Below are 22,405 nucleotides of genomic sequence, written 5' to 3' on the forward strand. Positions count from 1 at the left end.
AGCTCTCATATCTGTTTATCAAAAAATAGTCAATAGCCAACAACTGGTTTAGGTTTGCACAAAAACTGAAAACAATGGGAAGCAGCTAGTCTGAGAAAAGTAACTTTATGAAGTCTTTGCTGATCAGAGCCAAGAAATAATTGAGAACATAACATAAAAAAAACTGCTACTTGTCATTTTTACGCTGACCTTTGTACAGATCTGTGCGCAAACAAACAAAATAGTATGTAATTTAGTGATTTAATATTTAAGCCACAATACATCGATTGAATCTGTTGACTGAAATGAGTCAGTGATCCAGATTATGCATAAAGTCAGTCTATTCATCAATACTACACTAAATGATAATGATGGCTGACAGAGAGGAAATCATTTGTTGGCTTTTTTTTTTGACTGAAGGATATCACAGAAACTTAGAGAAAATGTGATCTCAGTAGAATGAAGAGCTCACTCAGGCCTCAGCGACAGGAGGTGGTTGGTTTGAAGAAAAACGTTAGTGTACACTACTGAACCCACCTTGTAAATTTTCATGTTTTATTGTCGTATAACACTGAATTAAAGTAGATTTAATGTGTTCCTTTAAGGTCAAAGAGAAAACATATCATTACAAAAGTGATCTAAATTAATTACAGACAGAAAATAAAATGTTTTTGCACACGCTTTCTACATATCAACACTGTAGAAAGAACAACACAAAGCTGGAAAGAGGGAAAACATAAAACACAAAAACTATTACAAGGAATAAAGAAATGAAATCTTATAATAATTACAGAAAAAAAAAAAAAAACATTTATCACCTGAAGACACAATAATGTGCATCTGTGATAATGAGGATGAGGAACCACAGAACCAAACAAGGTTTGGCTAGCTTATCAAGGTTTTCATCAGGCAAGGTCATTGCCAAGATTCACAGGAGACATAAAAATGCTAAAAGCAAAAAATAAATCTGCCTGGAAGAGATCAAGGTGACAAGAATAAGGTGGAAACGCTGCTGTGTGAACAAAGCCGAGCTGTCAAATGGGGCAGTTTCAAAGCAGCCCAGCCTCCATGCCACCCTGACAACAGATAGGCATTTAAATGAAATATGACATTGTATCAGGATGATGCCGTTAGCTGCTGCACATTTTCCTGCTTCCAGACGTAAAAGGATTTGACCTTGCACTCTCCCTTTTACGAAAAGCAAATCAGTGCTTGATATGAAGTTGCAGGAAACGGCAACACGCCTCACACTTGGTGGTATGTATGTGTGAATTCACCTTACACAAGAAGTAGAATAAAACAGACTGATCCTTGGCTACTTTAAAAATGCATCCTTGCTGAGAGTCCAACCCTTTTCATCTTTCTTGAAGCCTCTCTCTCTCTTCCCTATAACCACCCCTCCTTCCCTGTCTCTCATCCACATTCCAGCTTTCTAATCCCCTTGACTGAAGAGCAGAAGACCCAGTGGCTCCAGGGCGCAAAACAGGAGGAGAAGTAAATTAGAGAGAGGAGAGAGGGCTGGAGATGAGAGAAGGAATGAAAAGGAAGAGAGTGCCTCTTGAGCTGCAAACACAGAGAGGAAGGCATAGGAAGGGATGAGAGCAGCTAAGTGCAAAAACAGCTTGATGAATAAAAGTGACAGCAATACATTTAATTAAAAATCTTTTTTTTTTTTATTATTTAGACAAAATAATTAATTACTATAAGAAAAAAAGTTTAAGATAGAGACTTAAACAAGCTGCTATAGAAAAGTGAGCAAACCAAAGCCCCACATGATGCCCACAGGCATTTCGGAAATCTCAAGCTACACAAAACACTGATGTCCGTTTTATGTCCTCACAACTGTCGAGTCAGTTCATCTCTTGTAATATTTAACATGAATAAAACCAAACCACAAATTCAGCATTATCAAACTTTAACAACACATAGAAATCCATCACTTTGTCACGCATGGCATTTCATAACATTAAAAAAAAGGAAAAACAAACCCAGTCCCAGAGTCTTCAGTTTCATCTTCAGAATTTAGTTGCCCTCATTTTTGCATTTGGTGGTTGCAGCCTTGAATAACTGGCACCTTTCACCTGACTTTGGGCTGGTCTTATAATAGTCTGCCCGCTTACACAAGTCAGAGTCTTATCAGCGCTGCTGGCAGTCAGGACAGGGTGATAACTCATTTCCAGACAGAGCCTGAGGTAGCCGAGGTGAGCAGCGGCAAACTGCAGCACAGGAACCAAGAAATTCAAACAAGTCCTGAATCAGAGAGTGTGGGCTTCCTGCGTAAAGCCAAAGACACTGCGATGAACACTGATGATGGTGTTAGTTTGTGGCCAAGCCAGGACTGACAAGCTTCAAATAAAAAAAAAAGCTAATAAAGCTAAATCTTATCCTAACACTAATTAACCTCAGCAGACACCACTTACATAGATATTTTATATAGCTTGATCAAAAAGTGAGAACACCTGTGGTGAAAACTTTACTTTTATGTAAACTGAACAAGGGTTGAAGACATTTCCTGACTAGCAAGCAAAAAGTCATCAATGAACTGGAATTGGTTTATTGCTCGAGCGGTGAATCTGAAAAAGGAAAATAAAAAAAATGTCTATGGCTTTCCCCACTGCTTCTTTATCAGGATATGAAGCCTAAGTGTGTGTCTGCACACACCTTTGTTGTGTGTACATGCAGTGTATTGTTCAGGGGACAACAGAGTAGGGTTGATAGGGCAGCATCTTCTGTCGTTCGTTGATTGCGTAAATCCACGCGGGTTTGACAAAGTTCAGATTGCTGTTCTCCATCAGGGCCTGTGATGGAAGGGAGAGAAACAGAGAGAGTCCATGAAGTGGCCTTGTTGCATTACAAATGGACTCATAAGAAGAGGTATAAAGCGGTATAAAGAGGTTGAAAAACTAAAAGCTCAGACTGTATAACCAAACTGGTAATTCAGATGCTAACAAACAGATCAAAAGCCACTTGGTCCAAACACTGCTGGATTTTCACTGTGGAGGCTAAAGCACTCAGGTTACCAATTTGCTTAATTGCTTTTATTTGATTATACCTTGCAAAATGATAATAAGTCCTTGCTGCTTAAAAGAAAATGGCTAAGACGTCTCCGTGCTGGCAGTGTTCAGTGTGACATGTTCAAAGAGTGTTTTTTTTTTCTTCCTCTGCAGCTTTATGAAATGCGATTTTCAGTTGTGCACTTTGGATAAGTGAGCAACACTTAAAAAGTTTCCTGAAGCAACGAAGTTCACAAGATTGTCTTGTCTGAGGGAATGAAAAGTAAAAGCATGTCTGCACACATTCTCAACATGATCTAGATGTCATTATTTGGCCGTGACTGCCGAAGACATACTGATGTAACGCCAAAGGGAGGAAGAAGAGAGGACTCAACTCACGTCTTCAAAAGAGTCATGCCAGCCCTCGCTGGTCACCACGAACTGCACCTTCTCTGTCATGTAGTCCTCAATCACTCTGGAGCACAGGCAAAAATATGTGTTATTTAATTACAGGCATTTGCTTTTCATGCAACATAAATATATGTATTTTTTAAACTGTGAATTCCTCTGACCAATTTAAGTTACAGCGAGTTTCTTCTAGAAGTGTTTCTCACCCGTTAAAGGCGACGATGTATCGCAACAGTAGGCGTCTCTCATTGTTAGGGAATTTACCATAAAGGAAAAAGTGCTTTCCTCTCAGGAAGTCTGGATGAAATGAGAAAACGGGAAGAAAAAGGAGCCGATGAGTTCAACTGATACACAATATGTAACAGGAATAATTACAGGTGCTCCTGAAAGGTAGAAAGACATCCAATTACTTTCTGTCAGTGTTTGCCATGTCCCACGAGGAAGGCAGGACACCTTTTCCTGTGACAGGAACAGGAACAGACAAAAGAGACAGGATGACAAAGAGAAACATACCTGGTAGCTCAGGGATGGGATGATCCTCTTCAGCCTCAGCGTCTGTGTTTTCATCTGTTGATCCCCCGTATGGATCTTCCTCTTTCACCACCTTCACCTCCGCTTTCTTTTGTCTGTTCTCCTTCACTCTTTCACAAGGACAAAAAAAACATGTAATATCTTTTATGCTACATGTTGCCTGCCTTTCAAAAGAAGGCTGCCTCTTTGTTAGTCTTTCATGTCTTTGTCTTGTCAAACACGTCTTCTAATGGTGGTCACACCTGGAAGACGTGGTCACACCTGCGTTGCCAGGGCACCACAAGTCTCCTCTTTTAAAAATAACGACCTTTTTTTTTTTTTACGTTATCTACTTTGTGCATTTTTATGGTATAGCATGGTATGGATAGGAACAGTGATATCATGTCATGTGATATGATGTAAATAAAACAGAGAAGGCTATTGTTTACAGATTCTTAGCTCCAGAAAACTGTTACAGAACAAACTTACATGATTTAACTAGAATTTAGTAAAGTTATTGATGATTATTTTGTGACAACTAATTAAAGCCGACTCAAGTTAAAGTAGAATTAATGATTTTAAAATGAATCAATGGTTATTACTACTACTGAACCAGCAAGACCAGACACGGAGTCAATGACCATAAAGGACAGAGTCGTCCACATCGATATTACAAAGAGCATCATCGACATGACGTATTCTGTTTACCTCTGCAGCTCATCCTCTGTGTCCACGGCAGATTCATCATCATCACCTCCTGTGAAATGAAATATGTCAATACATGAAAATTTAACTAGAAAACTGACATGTCTGACTTATACTAGGCAAGGAAAGCATGAATTCACTAACACAACGTCGCTGTGTCCGTAAATTACCATCGGTGAACTGTGGCCTTAATCTTAAAACTAATTAACTACGATAATAAGATATCAAACAATTAAATCTGCATTAAATTTCTGGTCATATACAAGATACTATCAATTTTCATTATGCACTGCAGGCAGATAATATTTCCAGGTGAATCCACATTCCTATGAAACTTATATCAGCGGTTCAAAGAACGTAACCTTCTGGGTAACACTTTCCATTATCATACAATCCTCTGTTGTAATGGGGGAAAAGAGAGAAAGCTCAAATTAAAATGCCGTCTCCCTGTTTGTGTTTGGTGGGTCACTGTTTGTTGCCTATCCTCACTGATACACCTTGCCACTTTACTTCTGGCCTCGCATTAGCATAGAAATGAGAATCATGCAGAAGTCCCTTCACAGTGATTACATCCTCCCTCCATTCTTCTTTCTCCCTCAAACAGCATCTATAGTATGTATGTTGTTCTTGTTCTTTTCGCAGTGGCATTGACAACTCATTCATTTCCAAGTGCTTCATAAAGGTGATCCTTTTTGTCTAATCCCCGGGCTCTCACGTTGTCCCCTTGCCCCTTTCAATTCATCCAGTCCTCCTCAGCTCCGTTGCAACCCTCTCTCCCTCTTTAGTTATCTGAACTAATACAATGAATCACAGCCACTTACAATTCAGCTCCTGGATCTTTACAATTCAGATAAGTATATATAGCGTATCTCCAGCTAACATGTTTATTTCTTTATTTAAAAAGGAGTGAGCTTTTATTCTGTTGAATGTATTCTCTGCTGTTTGACAGGTATAATGTTTAGCATGTTCACCACCTTAATTAGGCATGTAACCATGCTAATATTTGCTAATTAGAATTAAATAAAGTGTAGCTGAGGCTGATGGGAATGTGTTACTGGACAAAATGAAATGTCCTGCTGGTAGAGATGAAAAGTAAAGGGATTTACGAGATACTTCAGTCTGGACCAAACTGATGGAGTGACAAAACTAGGGTCCGGTTGAAAAAGTCCTAGGCACCATTCTAGGGAGGCCTTTATAACTTTCACATTAAAAGCCTTCCCTCAGCTCAGGGCGGCTAAATCCCCTTTCTTCTCTAAAGGGCTTTTACTGTGAAACATGCAGGAAGTGGTTATTTAACTAAACAGCAGCTTAACAATAATAAAGGACAGCAAGTTATCAATAAGAATTAAATAGGGAGGGAGAAGAGTTTTTCTGTTCAGACATCAAGCAATCTATGGAGATGTGTATAAAATCTTTAACTTTAGTTTCACTATAACTCAGACACTTTTCTTTCTTTTCTACTTCTCCTTTCTACCCAGTCTTTTAGGAATTGGACTTTCTTTATTTAGACATACTGTACCTACCAGACTATTATTAGTTTACAGTACACAGCCCAGGGTGCTATTGTTAAGTTCAACATCACTTCCTGAGTGTGAAAATGTGCTGTGCTGTTACAAAAGCTGTCCTACACCAAACCCCCCCCCCCCCCAAAAAACAAAAGAATGTTTGTTTTAAACTTCAACACACAGGAGAATTTAGTTTTTGAGAACATTTTCTTTTTTTGTTTTGCACTCACACTGTATCTGAATTCTGAGTGCCTCTTTGACCTTGGCTGTTCTTCTTCAGTTTCACCTTTTCAACAGGCTGACAGCGCACTTCTTCCCCCCTCATTTCACCCTGCCTGTCTGCCTGCCTCAGAACAATAATGTGCTTTCTTTTTCTCTTTTATCCCAACAACAGTTTCTGTAGTTGACAGAGAAAGTTAAGAGAAGTGCGGAGTCACTGAAGTGGCAATGCTGATGTTGACTGAATCTCAAACAAAACGTCAGGTAAAGTTCAGTTAGATTTCTTTCCCCCACAGTGGGACTTTCATTAAAGTAGTTTGATGCAAACCTGGTTCATCCATATCAGTAGAGCCAGCATATTCATCATCATCTTTGTTCCTCTTTTCTGGTGTCTTTCTGTGGGTGACTTGTCTCTCCTGCCTCTGTGGAGTCTGCAAGAACAGCATGGACAGAGTTAAAACTGAATGACAATTACAAAGTGGGAAAAGGATTTTTCATTTGATTGTTTTTTTTAGAGGCTCGCTTAAAGAGCATAGTTACCTTTGTGTTCGTTTCCTCTTCGCTCTGGTCATCCACTTCCATTTCGCTCTCTGAGCTCGACTCTGCTCCATCCATCAAATACCTGCAGGAAGCCAAAAAAACGGGTGAACAAAATGTGTCAGGATGATTAAAGGCCAGAGGGAAAACGATGCTTGCACAATATATCTTGCTCCCAATCAGCTTTACTTGTGCAATGTTTCAAACTGCAGTGGGCCTTTTGTCAGGCAACAGTGGAACGAAAGCAAGGTTCAAAGTGAAGGTAATATTTTTCACCTGAATGTCCTGATGTTTAAAACATTACCACTGCATGTATATTAAATACTCTGAAGTTTGCATGCTGGGAGAAAAGTCTGATCTACTGCAGATGGAGGGATAAATTTACATTTGTTCAAATTTATGTAAACAATACTAACAAATAAACAAGGCTGCAAACAAAGCTTTGATGGAATGTAATTAAACAAATAAAACCTAAAGAGAAAAAAAATCCATAAAAGATGTAGGGAGTGTCAGAAGACTGCCAGAAGAGAGATTATGACTCCACCTATAATGTTCTCTGTAAAGGTTAAGACAGTGCGGGGAGAAATAAAAAGCCAAATGTTCCAATAAACTCCATAGAGAATGCATAAGAGTGGTGATAATGACACAGGAAATGGATGGAACGTGCACAAAAACACAAAAGTAGCAATTAGAAAATACTCCACACACACGGGGTAAAATGTGGACGTGACATTTCTCCCCACTCTCTCCATATATCCCCTCAAGCCACTATAAAGCCACCTGGCACATGGACATTATTAGTATAGAAGTGTGAAGTGCAGCAGGTTGAAATACCAGAGTTAAGGTGTAATAATTTCCGCTCACACTATAGGGAGACATTTTATTGACCTATGCTTTCTTGTTTCATAAAACTCAGTGCCCAGGAAATTGGAAAATGAAAAAGGACACTGTGGACAAGCGGAGTGATGCACAATCAGTTGCTTATGACAGTAGGTTTTGTCACCTCAAAAGCAGACAAGCACGATCTGCTCTACTTCAAATGAACTGGAGACACGTGGTTTGTTTGAGAGGGTAAAACCAAGTTCTACTGAGGCTAAAATCATTCTGATAAATGTTTAATGGTTCAAGTCATTTTTTTAAAGCAATTGACTGAACATCTTTGGAGTTCTGAGTGTTGATGAGGCATAAAAAGCAACTTATCGACATCACTGTGGGTTCTGGAATATAGCAATAGGCATTTTTTTCCCCATGCTTTTCAAACTTTTAACATAAATGATAATAAATAATCAGCAGATTAATTAATAATATAAATAATCGTTATTTTGCAGCCCATTATTTTTTATTACAGACGTATCTATTTATTCTTTTTTGATTAAATTTTTAATCTACAAAACATCAAAAAATAGTCAAAAGTACTTTTCACACGCCGCTAGAGCCTGAGGTGACATTTTCAATTGGCCTGTCTTTGCTAAATGCTCGATTTATTATTGATGATAATGAAATGTCTGCACTTAAAACACTTTCACACTTTTGGCACAAAGCCCTCGAGGATGCAGTAACTATTTTCAGATTGCAGCCTTTAAGTGTTGGGGGGGGGGGCTGTATGTGATTAATTATGGTGTGATTATGCTGATAGTTTGGCTCCAACTCACCAACTATTTTCCAGGTCCTCCTGGGATGTTGCAACAGACCTTGGTTTTAATGAGAAATGTGTTTACTTATTCAGTGCTATTGCGACGGGGTGTTGTAGAGCTACTTGAGTGTTTTCTGCTCTCCCCTCTTTCTGTCTATCTCTGGATCCTCACTGACTGGATAATGTCTATGGAGAAAGCATTTCTGGGGTGGTTAGACGATGTCACAATTTCATTAATATATACACTACACAATACATGTGCACGGCAGGAGCTCGATGAAGCTGTGCATTTGCCTCCAGATGCTCTCTGACAAAGTGTTTGTGTGCATGATGGGGCAACAGTTTGAGAGTGAGAGTGTGCGTATTTGTTTGGGTACTTGTCATCATCAAAGTAAGTGGTCCCTTTAATTACCCATAGCAGATGCAGCTTTTAAATAAAGGATACATCATCAAAGCTGCACACTCCACATGCTACACAATAGCAGAGCTGGGCAGGGGAATGGATTATTCTGACAACAAGAGAGGGGGCAGCGTGTGGGGTGGGTGGGAGGTGGGGGTGAGGGATCTTCGACACAATCAGAGAACTGAGAACGGCGAACATGAGGGGGAATTACGACACGGGTCGCAGTCTCCTTCTCATTTCAGTGCACTTTTTGAGAATCTAAAAGTAAAGGATCAGATTTCATAAGACCACAGCACTGTGTGACTTCGCCCCTCAGCAGGATTTATTTTTAAAAAGCTTTCCACATTACTCTCTGAGTCTCTTTGCAGAGCTTGTATGCATACTGTGGCTGTCTATAATAATCCCATCAAAACATGACTCTGATGGCTTTCATTTCTGGCTTTGAAGACTAACACGAGCAAAAACTGATTTCTATGCTCTTGGTCTTATCTGCAGATGGATCCTGCTGGAACTGAATGACAATATCTTTCAAATGACAGTCACATCAAAATAACTAATCACAATTAAAGAAAGGCTCACTAATGAAGGTCTATGACCCTTCCTGTTCCTGTGCATTTAGAACTTTAATAGGGCTGCAACCTCAGTATTATTTCCATTATCGAGTAATCTTTCAATTACTAATCACCCAGAACTTAAAGATATTTTGTTAATTATCTTATAAGACAAAGAAAAGCAGCAAATCCTCACATTTGAGAATCTAGAAACAGCTAATGTTTGGCATTTTGGCTCAAAAACTAACAGATTAGTCAGTGAGAAAGATCGATCAATTATCAAATTTCTGTTATGACGACTGAGAAAATCAAATAAGTTGTAGTGCAAGGCACACACAGATAACATCCTTGTAAAATCAAAGTAATGATCAGATTACCCAGTACCAAAGTCCAGCAAAACGTTTTACAAGCAGGATGTGAGCAAATGTAGGAATGAAAAGGAGAACCACAAGCATTTCTGAACTATGCACTTGCACCTCTGAGCTTCATAAAAATAAGTAGTGGAAGTGTCATATCTTAGAAATGATGAATAGATGATGAGAAATTTTATTTAAGGAATGTATGGGGTCTGAATACTGTGAGGTGGGGCGAGTACTTCTCCAGGGCTGATTACCATTGTCAATAATCCATGGATATTCATTCAACTATAAGGTATGAAGAAGAAGAAGAAGAAGAAGAAGAAAAAAGACTTTAAAAGCTTCTGCTTGTCCAGTCTTCCTGATAGGAAATTACTTCAAATGCGGCATGTTGCCTGTGTCTTTCAAATTAACTCTTTCATACAAGGTGTCAACAGTAGAGCTCGTTTTTTTTAAAGTAGAACATTTTTAAAGCTTCCGCTTTTAAATTGAGCTCTTTGAAACCACCATCACCACCAGCACAGTACAGAACCCCCACAGTGAACCAAGACAGGGACTGATTAGACTGTTTGACCAGGTGCTCCATGTGGAGCAGAACCGCATTTAATGACGCCAACTTGGACGTGTTTTCTGATGCTTTATAGACCAAATTATAAAGCAAGAAAATGTCCAGCAGATTGACTGACGATGACAACAATGTCTGGTTTCAGCCGTAATGTGGCTGATCAAAATCAAGATGCTCATGAAGACAGGAGCACTGTGGTAATGTGGTAATACACAGTAATATGTCTGGCTGTGTTGTAACCATCAGTATGTTTGTTATAATCAGTGCTTCTCTAGAAACCAGCAATCTTACTGATTCTAAGTTTCAAAGCAGCTAAAGAACAGTATGAAAGGCTGAAAGTAGCTCTTATTTTATTAGAGTCAAGACTAGGACAGCCACTGCTGCATCTACCACAACAATAATTTTCATATTTGAATTGTCTGAGTGCATCAGAAGCCTAATGAGACTAATGAGTTCGGTAAACTTGGAAAACTCGGCAGCGTGGGAGCCTGGTTGGAAACTGATTAATCTTCAAGCCAGACACAATCATTACGGAAGCAACAAGTATGAAGGCATTCCTTAAATGATAAAGCGATGCCTCACAGAGTAAAACACAAGTACTGTACTATTCCAATTATTCTGGACCTTCGATTTCCCAGAGATGAAATTTCAGCTCTACATTATTCAGTAGACACAGATTCATGTGGAGCAATGACAGAAGACCTTGATGTTGCAAAAGCTCCCCCTGTAATGAGGCATATAATTAGAGAGCTGCTGGAGCTGCCTGGGTTGAATCTGTGATCACAGCAGGCATCAGCTGCACAAGGTTACAATGTTCTCTGTAGCAAGTGGGCAACACTGCTGTGAGAGGTGTATTTTTGGATGCTTCAATCAGCGTGAGTGCTGTGTGCCGATGCAGAGGTACAGACGTGGCTTAAGAGAAAGTATTAATCAGATGAGGATTCATACAGCGGACACATGCTCCGCACTAAAACCAGGCTGTCACCCTGCCGAAGTGGCCTTTAACAAAACAGTGAAATCCCATGCAGCTGATCCAGTGGTCAGGCCTGAGCCAGGGCTTTTCTACAGGTCTGAAATTTCCAATTTCACAATTATTACTACAAAATCATCTCTTTTTGTTTTGCATTTCATCCCCTCTCACCGTTTGTAGGAGATCTTCTGTTTCCTCTTATGGCAGTCCATCACCCATTCCTTCCGTACGATGATGCCACCTGCTGATTTCACCTGGCTGTACTTGGGGGTGTTAGCGAAGGCACAGCTGGGGATTAATGGGTGAAAACAGACGTTCATCCCACGCACACCACACACGCACACGCACACGCACACGCACACACACACACACACACACACACACACACAGAGTTACATCACTAAAGAGAAGCTGACAAGGGCAATAGTCTGCTCAGACACCAGAGATCAAGATGTAATCAGACTGAATTACCGAGAGTGATAACAGGGCAGTGATACAATCCTGTAATCTGTTTCAATGATAAAAATGAACTACAGATGAAAATCCCTCATGACAGGACATCTCTGGAACAACAAACAGAGAATCATTTGAAAAATACTTTTGCACTTTATATTAAGAAAGGTGATTTGGTCATTTATCAAAATTATTTACTAGGACCATCATGATATTTATCAAAGAAGTCACCTTAAAACATCAGACCTCAGCTCTTCACCACGTATTGATCTTTTGGCTTATCTGAGGCTCTTTACCATCTGCTCACCATTTATCTCTTCATATTCTCTTTGTGGAGCCATATTTCTGAGGCGTCCTTGTCACCTGAGGACTTTACTCAAAACAATAGTGAACAGTGTCCCTGCAACAACTGTGGTGGGAATATTAACATATCCCCTTTCCATTCCTGCCAGCTACTTACATAAGGTGTGTGGAGTCAGGCGTCCAATCAGGCCGGTACTTGGCTCCCATATCCAGAGCCTTTTCCCTCAGCTCTCCTCTGAATGGATTTTGGAAGCCACTCAGGACAAAAACCACCCCCTCCATGATGCGGTTGAATGGGACCTGCTGCGAGCCCTCGGATTTCGTTTTCTGTTGTTTGGGTTTAGGTTCGGATTTGGACTGACTCTCTCTCTTCTTATCAGTGGACTTCTGTGCCACGGAAGCTGGAGTGACAAGTCAGAGTGTCAGAGAAGGTTTCATAATCCGTATGATAAGATTCAGACAAGTTAAGTGTTACCTTTCGCAGCACTGGGGCTGGGCGTGCTGGCTGGGCTCTGCTTGTGTTTGGGGGTCGCAGCTTTGCCCTCGGGAGAGACAGCTGGGCTTATTTTCTTTGAGGGAGGAGGGCCAGACTGCCGCTCTTTGCTGAACTCAAATTTTCTTTTTGCCGGTGGCTGTGAGTAAACAATTAATGTGAGAAACTAAAAATTAGAACCTTTTCATATTTAAGCCACCAGGTGTTAAGTCATGGGTGAGCCATCTGAAATAAAATGTCCCCTCAGAAAAAAAAAAAATATATATATATACAGACAAAAAAACACGGAAGAAAGAAAGAAACAAAACTGCAGTCACTGCGACATTTGTTTAGACTACTTTCCTCTGCCCAGACATGCAACTGTGCAGCTAGCTAACACAAAGAGATCTTTACTTTTTCCTTTCAAAAGTCAAAGTGACACACGGTTGATATTGATTGTCATTCCCCTGTGTGATATCAGCCCCTCCTGCTTGTCTTCTCAGAGCGGGCTCTGAGTTACAGTGATGATCTGTGTAGCACTGTATGGAGTAAATCAAAATGACACAAAAAACTGCTGTCTGTCCTTCAGCAAAGAAAATGATGGTGGTGTTTAGTACCTGTGGTGAGGCAGAGATGGAGGAGGAAGCTTGGCCTGACGAGTGGGGGGTGCCACCAGCCTGCAGGGCAGCAGCTGCGTAACTCAACTTCTCACTCTGAGGAGACACTAAAGTAGAGAAGTGTAAAGGGCTGGTGAGAGAACAGAGGAGAACTATTCACACAAAGTGGCATGATAATAAAGAACGCCTTTGAAATCACCTCTTTGCTCTTGTCTCCGAAGGAGCTTTAAATAAAACCTAATTAGTGCTCTGTTGGCTTTTTATTATTCAACTTTACTATCACAAGGGCCAGAGAGAATTTAATTGGGCTTCAGCTGCTGGTAAATTTAAATAAATCGATTTACCTTTGAGTGAAGTACTGGATTTTGTTGCATTGTCCCGACTGAAGAAGAGACTGCCAGGCTGAAGGCTGGGCCCAGATGAGGGAGACTCATCCTTCACTCTGAACTGACCCAGCTTTGTCAGTTTCTGACAAGAGAAAACAAGGAAAGGTTCAGAGCCAAAAGCTGGAGGGACTGACTGAGGAGCTCTTTCTCTTACTATGGCAAAAGAATCAACTTGACAAATGATTTCATAAGCTAAAACGTTTTACAGCTCAGAGTGCTGCACACACAGCAATGAGGCTGAGAAGCTGTGCCAGGGTTTAGTGCTGGATTCCCACCACAGAATCAGTGAAAGTAAAAAATATAAATACTACACATGCTCTTGTCAAAGTAAAAAGGTGCTGACAACAGTGTAGTTCAGTCCTGTTTCTGTTCACACAGACCGTCTCCTTATAACACTGAGTTTCAGGCTGACACTAACATTGGCCAACCTTGATATTTTTTTGGTACCAAACAAAATGTGTCGTAACATAACGAGTGTTTTGACAGTTGGCGTTACAACACATTTGTTGACACATTTATTGACAAGAGTTGTCAACAAAGGTCCGGTCAGGTTCCTTACCTTGTTTACATATTTTAAAATCAGGCAGTTTCTGGTTTTGGACTATTACAAGAAAAGCTGTTGTGTGGCAGTGTCCTTTTGTGCCTTTGTGATTAGAAAACACTGAACATTTGAGATATTGGCTTTGTTTTGTGAAATGAAACAGAAATGGTTGAAAAACAAGTTTTCATTTCCCAAGGTAAAAGATTTGAAGAGAAAATGACAGAGTTACTTACTGGGGAAGTTGTTGGAGGAGGATCATTTTTGTCAGGTGGTGAATGTAACTTAACAAAGGCCAGTCCATACGCTATGTTCTATAAAGAGCAAAGACAAATTCATGTTACATCTCATTTCACATGAAGCAACGGTTTATGTAATTAGTGTGCATCTTTTTACAGAATTTACCTTTAATTCCTTGCCTGTGTAAGGCGATCTTTTGCTCTATATGTCAAGTCCTGTCGCACTACTCTCACAATTACTAATTATTTTAATTAAGATTTTGATAGATATACTGGTTTGCACTCTATAAAACCTTAAGTAACTTTTTATTTTAAATAGTTGGGCCTCTTACCTTGCTGTATGGCTGGCTACACACAATTTTCACTCTGTCCCACTTCTCCTGTGCTGTGCTCTTCTGCAACTGGTTAGGCCCAAAGAAACGCACCCGGTTCATGTTGGTGCCATTGCGGCTCTCCGTTGGGGACATGAAGGAAGATGTAACCAGAAGAACCTAAAACAGAGATTGAAATCAATGAATAAGAATAATATATGGAGTAATTACTAGTTAAGATAGTTAGAAAAAGAAATATTTTAACTGGGCTGGTTTGTGAGAGTACCTCATAGTCCTGATCTCTGACAGCTGAGGAATTTCCAACCAACACCTCGATGAAAGCTGAACCTTCATTTCCAATATCGATGCTGTGCACCTGCTCCTCCTTCTCGAACTGAAAGAAGAAAAACGGCACCATTTTAAAAATAAATAAATAAAAAGTCAAGACCATTGCCAGCTTTTTGTGGCTGCAAGCAGGTTAAATACATTTGAAATGTAAATAGGAAACTACTTTTCTTTAACATGTTCTCTGATCTCCTGCAATTGTTTAAAGCCTCAAGCAGCTTATGGAGAGAGTTTAAGATGACAGAAATACGCTCTTAACTTGGTTAAGAGTCAGCAACTTTATTTCTACTTAATCCCTAAACTATAACTGCTTTCTAGATTTTTTATGGCTACTACTAATAAGCGGGTTCCCAGAAGACAAAAATATTTTAACAAAGGGGAAGTGGCAAGCCAATGCAAAAGTCAACATTTTTATTTGGTGATACCACACAAACGTACTGTGTGTGCAAACAGCTCTTCGCTTCACAAGTTAGGGGGCTGCATAGATTTAACCATTTGAAAAACAAAAAGCAAGTTGGATTCAGAGATTTCCTTTCCTTTAGTGGGCACACAGCCAGGTGATGGACAGGCAGGACATACAGAAAGATCTTGGATTTAGATTCACTGAGTTGTAATAAGTTCTGTGATTCCCAGGCCTTTAGATCTGAGGGTCACTGATTTGGATTGTATTATCTGGATTATCAGGTCTTCATCTGGAAAACGTTTAGAATTTAAGTAAACCTCACATCAGGGTTTTAGACTTTTTAAGACCTTTTTAATGCTTCACTTAAAACAGCAGATACCCGCAATAAAACTAATATGCTGGTTAACAACACATGTGGGAGCGAGAGGGCAAAACATACCTGCAGAATAACTGATGTCTGCTTCTCCCCAGGTCTCGCTGCTTTCCACTTTCGGTAGGTGTCAGAGCTCAGCAGGTTGTCTGCCTTATGAGTCTGATTTGCATGATGACAATGAGTGAGTGATGGGGAGCCTCATACTTGGTTAAATGTTTTGTATTTTTTAATACACACATCTCGGACACTTGGTGCGTCTGGGGTACGAGTGGAACATGACTTTCTACAGATTTTACAAATTCAGTCTAAGTGACAGATGAACAACTTACAGTATCTTCAGTGCTGCAAGACACGACGTGCTTGATCTTGATTTCTGGCATGCTGCTGTTGATTCCTCACAGGTTCAGCAGTGAGTAACCATCAAGTATGAATGCGAATGAACCAACAGGGCGCTTGCCTCGCCCCTGAACGTAATCGCGGCTGGTTAGCAAAACATACACACACAGCGTCCTCCCAATGGGAGCGACTTTAGCCCCGAAAAGTAACAAAAACAGTTTGTTTCTATTCAGCGACAGACCGCTGGCTAACGTGTTAGCACGCTAGCAAACAATAGGCACAGTGAAGTTTTACCGATTAGCTTGGTGATTTTAACACACCCAATGTGCTGTTGTGGAGGACTCGTTCAAACTGTTATGTACTTGGCACATAGCCGCTTACTTTGGCATTACAGTAAACAAGAGAAAATACATTTTAATACTTTAAATTTAAAGATAAACGTGCACGAATGCGATCTCATTTTCCCACCAAAAGCCTGATGTGTGTCGAGTTATGACACATGAACGTTTCCATCCAATGAGCGTGTACTTCTTCTTCTTCTTCTACGCTCTAATCGGCGCGCTACCGGGGTTATGTCGCCACCAACCGTTTAGAATGTGTAATTGTCAAGAAATATTGTGCGACAATGAAACATACACTTAACTGTTGGTCTATTGATTACAGCTAGCAAAAACCAATGCAGTCAAATACAACAGTCCTGCAATCCTCCCTTCATGAAGGTTTCAGTGTTTAGTTTTTGTGTGAAAACCGAAACATTCATGAAGGGACTTAAGCTGAGATACATCTTAAAATACACATTTACCTAAATTATTTAAAATTTCTTCAGATGTTTTGTTAAATATTCTCTCTCTTGTGAGAAATCAAAGGTCAGAAACACGTTTCATGTTGTTGACTTTTTTTTTTTTGCTATTGATTGTCAGTGGACATTTTTTGTGGCAGGTACTTTGAAGTCTCACAGCAGGGAAAGTACAGCTCAATTACTTGCATTCCTGACTTGACTGCCGCTGTGAAAATTAAACAGTGGGTGTCCTTGTTTCCCATTTTAGTTATGGAAATAAGGTTTGACATGATTGATCCCTAAGGGGGGAATTAGACCTGACCTAAACCTGACAAAGATAAAAAGAGAGCAAAGGATAAAATATTAGGAGAGGTACACCATAGATCAATTTAATCTATATATAGATACTCAATACACTCAATAAGTCCAGAAGTACAGTCCAGTCTAGTCTAGTATTATTCTAGAACTAAGTAGAAAAAACTACACAATAAACTACAGTGAGAAAGCTACATAAAATACTGTAGCCTAGTCCAGTGTACATAAACGTGCTTTCTGTGCATTGACTGTAAGTAACTACATAAATGCCCTCTTAACAACAAAACATTTAGACTTTGCTGTTGATCAAATTACATTTTTATGTAAATATGATCTTAATGTTACACTGCAAGCATTTAGAGAATTGTTTTTTATCTATTTTATTTTTTTCTGGATGGAAAGATTGGACAGTGGGTGGATTTCCTGTATTTTCTCTTTCTTTTTTCATTCTCATTACTATTTTTTGTTTGTTAAATCCTTTTTTCTTACTTTGCTTTAACAATACATGGTACCGCTATGACAAGCTGTATTCTCTCATCAGAATTACACTCCCTCACTGATGTAATAAATGTTGCAAAGTGCATTACACTGTGTGCTGCAGTCTCTCTCTCTCTCTAGAGGAACTTTAAACACTGCCCGAGGATCACTTTGTGTTAGACATGCTGCAGCTGCATGCCGCACCTGGAGCAACTGACTGGACAGACCAAATCAAATGTGAGGGTCGGCACTCATATATAGAGAGGATGAAATGATGAAAAACCTCTTTTATCACACCTTTTCATCTTTTATAAAAAGAGCACAGAGGTAGGTCACAGGCCAACAATCAAAGAGACAGAAATTGTTCAATATGGAGATTATGAGAGAGACAGACAACCACTAGCCATTCAAGAGATCACAGTGCATGATTTTGAAATGCTGATGACATTCAGATATGGATGTACACTATATACAATAACGTGAAAGCTACATAAACACGTGCATTACCATTTGTAGGAGACGTCAAATGCGAGTTTAATGTAACGGGAATGATGAGACTCAGAGGATCTCCAGGTAGATGGCTGTTTCCGCATCAGCCACAGCAGTACCCTGCACCTCTCTTGTGCCTCTGACTCCCAAAGCGGCTCGCCTGTCTTGTCCCACACCCTCTCCTCCTCTTCTTCTCTCTCCACCTCTTCTGCCTATTGGACGTATCTGAAAAAGAGACAGACGTTCATGGTGATCAAATTCAGGAATGAGAAATTTAGAGATTTTTGCCTATGTAGTGTTACCAAGGACATGACCTACAGATCGTGATCAGGTTAATCCAATACCTGGTTAGTATGGACAAAAAGAGGTGTGCAGTTTTGGTATACAAGTTGATAGCTGCCGTTGGTGTAGACATGAGTCACTTCTGTGCAGTTAATATAGAGGGGCATCCTGTCCTGATAAATTCCCAGTCCCTCGGGGTAAACAGCTGGATGTCTGCTCAGGACATTTCTGAGAGGAGCAGAATAAGAGCCATATTAGAACCTCACAGCAAACATTTGAGACAAATTTCAGTGAACATTAAAAGGGTCAGTTTGCTTCACATACTTTCCAGATCTTTTTCGGCGGCAGTAGAAAATAAGAGAAAGAAGGAATATGACCAAGCAGATGGCCACAGCAGGTATCACCAGCCACCACAAAGCTGCTGTTTCTGTATACGGACAAAAAGAGCAGTGATGGATGAGCGTAGGATGTAAATCTATAATATAATAAATACAATTTCCCCTCTCCATCATGGCTAAAACAACAAGGATCATGGTTTACACCTGGCCCTTTCACTCATGACTCATGTGATGCCTCACCTATCCCTAGTAATAAGATCTGCAAAAGCTTTTAAAAATGTAATATGTGAAGCAATGCAATATTAATAAAATATGAAGCTGCACTCATAATTCAAGAAAGGATCAACAATGTAAGATTTTCTTTGCAGCTACTTCAATCTTTTCTCTTACTTATGTTTTCAAGCTGCAGGCATGTTGCACAGATGTTTCAGCACAAGCCCGACATCAGAGTGAATAAACAAAAGGCAGAGCTGTTGTCTTTGTTAGTGTGGAAATACAGCGCTTTGAACGCACCTTCTCCTCCCTGCAGCAAAACCAGGGAGTCGTTTCCCAGCGCGTTGAAAGCAAAGCAGATCACTGTCAGGGGTTTATCCATGCGGCCCCTCAGAGTAGCTGTTTGCTTGTGAGGCTCTGATGTTACTGACATGTTGTAATCATGAGGTGGAACAGTCCCATTAATGCTCCAAGTGATCGCGGGTTTGGGGTTGGAGTCCACTGAACAGTGACACAGAACCTCCAACTCCTCTACTACACAGGTGGAGGACTGCTGGAGAATGACTGGTTTATCTGGAGGAGAGAAAAGACATACTTTTACACTGAAATGCTTTAACTTATTACACCTACTACTTAGTTAATGTTCTTTATGTTCTTTAAATTATACTTTATTTATGTAATGTTAAAACTTTGCCTCACCATATTGTGTTTGCTCTGTACTAATAGAACCAATTCGGAGAACTGGTTCTCAACCGACTTACCCGGTTAAATAAAGGGTAAATAAAATAAATAAGATAATCATTGTTAAAGGGGAGCTTATGTCTGAAGCTTTAAACTACACAAAATCGAAGCTGTAAAGATATAAAGTGTCATATTCTATAAAGATTTGAGAAAAGCTTGTGATTTTGCACAACATAAATAAAAGCGACTTGATTTGACAAGGGTTATGTGCATTGAGGAAAGAGAACTTGAAACTTTCAACAACAGAGGACACAGAAACCCTGTATGGCCACTGGCGGCAGGTTTACAGGAAATAGGATTACATCGTATGTTCAGTGGCGTGGGCCGGGACTCTCCTCGACCAATGAGGTTCTGTGCTGAGCAGCGGACCCTCATGTCACGAGTCACGTTGTACACCCGAACTGTGTGCGAGCGCTGAGGGAGGTTCACCGTACGGCCGTGTTGTGTGTAGGACCAGCGGTACTCTGACACTGGAGGGTCGGCCTTACATGAGCAGACCAGCAAGGCGCTGCCCCCCTCCTGCACTATCAGGGTCTGGACCTGAACTTTCACTTCTTTTGGTGGAACTGTAGAGCATATAAAAGAATATATATATATGTGTGTGTTTTGGTATGGACTGAGTAAAAAAGCACAAAGATACAGGCCAAAACTATTCTTACATGTAACATGTAGTTCCTTCGAAGTGACCAGTGTTTTGGCTCCAGGATAGCTGACCTCACATCTGAGCCTGGGTTTCACCTGATGTGACACAGTGAAGGATAGAGGGGCCAGCAACATCAGCCTGTGGGGCTCTGGGTGGAGGGTCTGTACCTCCCCAGGCTCAGTGGTGTTCAGCTGGGCTCCTCTGTCCCAGCGCCACTGTAGGGTAGGAGGTCTGGAGGGGCAGTGGTAGTTGACGGAGCAGTTCAAGGTGACCAGCTGTCCTTCTGTGGCTGACAACATGCCACTGATGACAGGAGCCTCAGGAGTGTCTGTCAGTGAGGAAAATCTCCATCGTTACTGTGTTTTACTACTGCTGTGTTGGAATCTCTCACAAAAGACATTACTACATATTTTTTGATGTCTATTTACATGTTTATGTAGACTGAGGAACAATTTACTCAAGCAGCCAATGTGCAATTGTATTTAAGGTGTTTTGTTTAAGGTGGATGATTCCATATTAAAACTTCTCTTTGACTTCATGTAATTTCTTACGATTGTTTCTCATGTATTCAAAATTTAATTTTACTATTAAAATTTTTCGACAAAATCTAAAAGGTTCTTGTTGTCTACTCACCAACAACTTCCAGACCAAAGCTCTTTGGTTTTCCCCACAGTAAGTCATCACCTCTTTTCAGAGCGATCTCAAACGTTCGTGAGTCATCCCGGCTGACCCTTTCAATCTTCACGGAGCAGTCTCCATCTGTGATTCGTCCAATGAGGGATGTCCGGCCTTGGAAATCCCTGCTCACTTGATCCCTGTCCTCGCTGTTAAAAGCAGTGCTCCGAAGAGGAAACAAGTGGCCACCACCTCTGAACCTCAGCCGGACGTCTATCCTCTCCTTCCTCCCCTTGAGAGGATGAGGAGCGAGAGGAGTGAAAGAGCAGGGAATCACCACGCAGGAGCCCACCACAGCTTGGACACGGTCAGGGACTGAGGGTACAGGAGAGACAGCCTGGACCCCCCTCCACAAGGCTACTGTTGTGATGGAGAATAGAAAATCCTTTACCAAGCGGATTTTGCTGTAACTATGTCTTATCTTAGGTTTAGCTTTTAATGAAGGGAGACAGCAGGTTTATTAGTAATCTATCCAACCACATAATTGTGCGTCATAATTGTGATGTTGACCTTTTATGTACTTAAAAGTATTTTTCTGTTTCAGTTTGATCTCTGAGAAGCCAAAGACCATTTCCCAAATGCGTGGCCAATGAAAAAGTTCCCTCTCTCGTTTTAGAAAGCTTACCATACAGAATAATTTTCATTAAGCACGAGGCTGGAATTCTTGTATTTCACCGCACTGTCTGCAAATGCGTAGTATGACCCAGAAACATTTTGCAACAGATGTATATTTAGAAAAAAGGAAGAGGACAACTGCACTTTTGGCTCTAGAACTAATCTACTACTCCTATTATTTTACTCTGAGGATACTATGTAGTCAAATAATAAAATTGGAATGATCTTGATTATTTCAGGGCACTTTTGCATATTTATTTTCAAACTGTCATTACCTTTACAGAGAAAATACATGAGCACATCATTTTTTAAAGTGACAGAAATTAAATCTCTACATCTCTTGCAGTAATAATTATATTCATGCCAGGGGCATCAGACACAAGAAGCTGTAACTTCACCGAGGGTTACATTCCTGACTAACTAATAAATGTCCCTGGAAGACATACAAAAATCCAAAGTAAAGGCATGAAAACAAAAATAATGGATTGAACTACTCACCAAAAATCAGGGGACACACAAGAAAGACAGTGTCCACATGCATGACTGCAACCCTGCTCTGCCAGCACAGACAGAGTGGTGGATGAACACAGGAGCAAAGAGAGGGAAGTGTGATTGTTATATCATGCTCCAAGTGCTATGACTTCACTTTGATGCCTCCTCTTAAACTTTGAAATGTTTAAAAAAGTTGTAAATCTATCATTTACTGATTGTGAAAGAACACTGTCATTT

The 22,405-nt window shown here is 40.3% G+C and overlaps 2 protein-coding genes across 3 annotated transcripts; both read right to left on the minus strand.

The window, feature by feature from the left end:
* Positions 1–376: 376 nt before the first annotated feature.
* xrcc1 (X-ray repair complementing defective repair in Chinese hamster cells 1) lies at positions 377–16,584 on the minus strand. Its single transcript, XM_041044451.1, has 17 exons — positions 16,104–16,584; positions 15,841–15,933; positions 14,940–15,047; positions 14,675–14,833; positions 14,340–14,417; positions 13,524–13,647; positions 13,180–13,286; positions 12,566–12,722; positions 12,248–12,491; positions 11,506–11,622; positions 6,860–6,941; positions 6,648–6,750; positions 4,599–4,647; positions 3,894–4,021; positions 3,587–3,677; positions 3,372–3,447; positions 377–2,777 (listed from the first exon to the last, which is right to left on the minus strand). The coding sequence occupies exons 1-17, from the start codon at positions 16,152–16,154 to the stop codon at positions 2,670–2,672; spliced, it is 1,875 nt and encodes a 624-aa protein (XP_040900385.1). The 5' UTR covers positions 16,155–16,584; the 3' UTR covers positions 377–2,669.
* Positions 16,585–17,933: 1,349 nt separating this feature from the next.
* Positions 17,934–22,288, minus strand: LOC121186228 (sialoadhesin). Of its 2 annotated transcripts, none has more exons than XM_041044913.1 (8): positions 22,175–22,288; positions 21,020–21,421; positions 20,403–20,714; positions 20,046–20,309; positions 19,303–19,575; positions 18,776–18,878; positions 18,514–18,679; positions 17,934–18,394 (listed from the first exon to the last, which is right to left on the minus strand). In XM_041044913.1, exons 1-8 carry the CDS (start codon positions 22,215–22,217, stop codon positions 18,239–18,241), a joined length of 1,719 nt encoding a protein of 572 aa, XP_040900847.1. In that variant the 5' UTR covers positions 22,218–22,288; the 3' UTR covers positions 17,934–18,238. The 2 variants fall into 2 exon arrangements, with proteins under 2 accessions (XP_040900847.1, XP_040900848.1); XM_041044914.1 differs by having other exon boundaries at positions 21,020–21,418; positions 22,175–22,249.
* Positions 22,289–22,405: the final 117 nt, after the last annotated feature.

Source organism: Toxotes jaculatrix, chromosome 8, assembly GCF_017976425.1.
Source record: "Toxotes jaculatrix isolate fToxJac2 chromosome 8, fToxJac2.pri, whole genome shotgun sequence".
Classification (NCBI taxonomy): Eukaryota; Metazoa; Chordata; class Actinopteri; family Toxotidae; genus Toxotes; species Toxotes jaculatrix.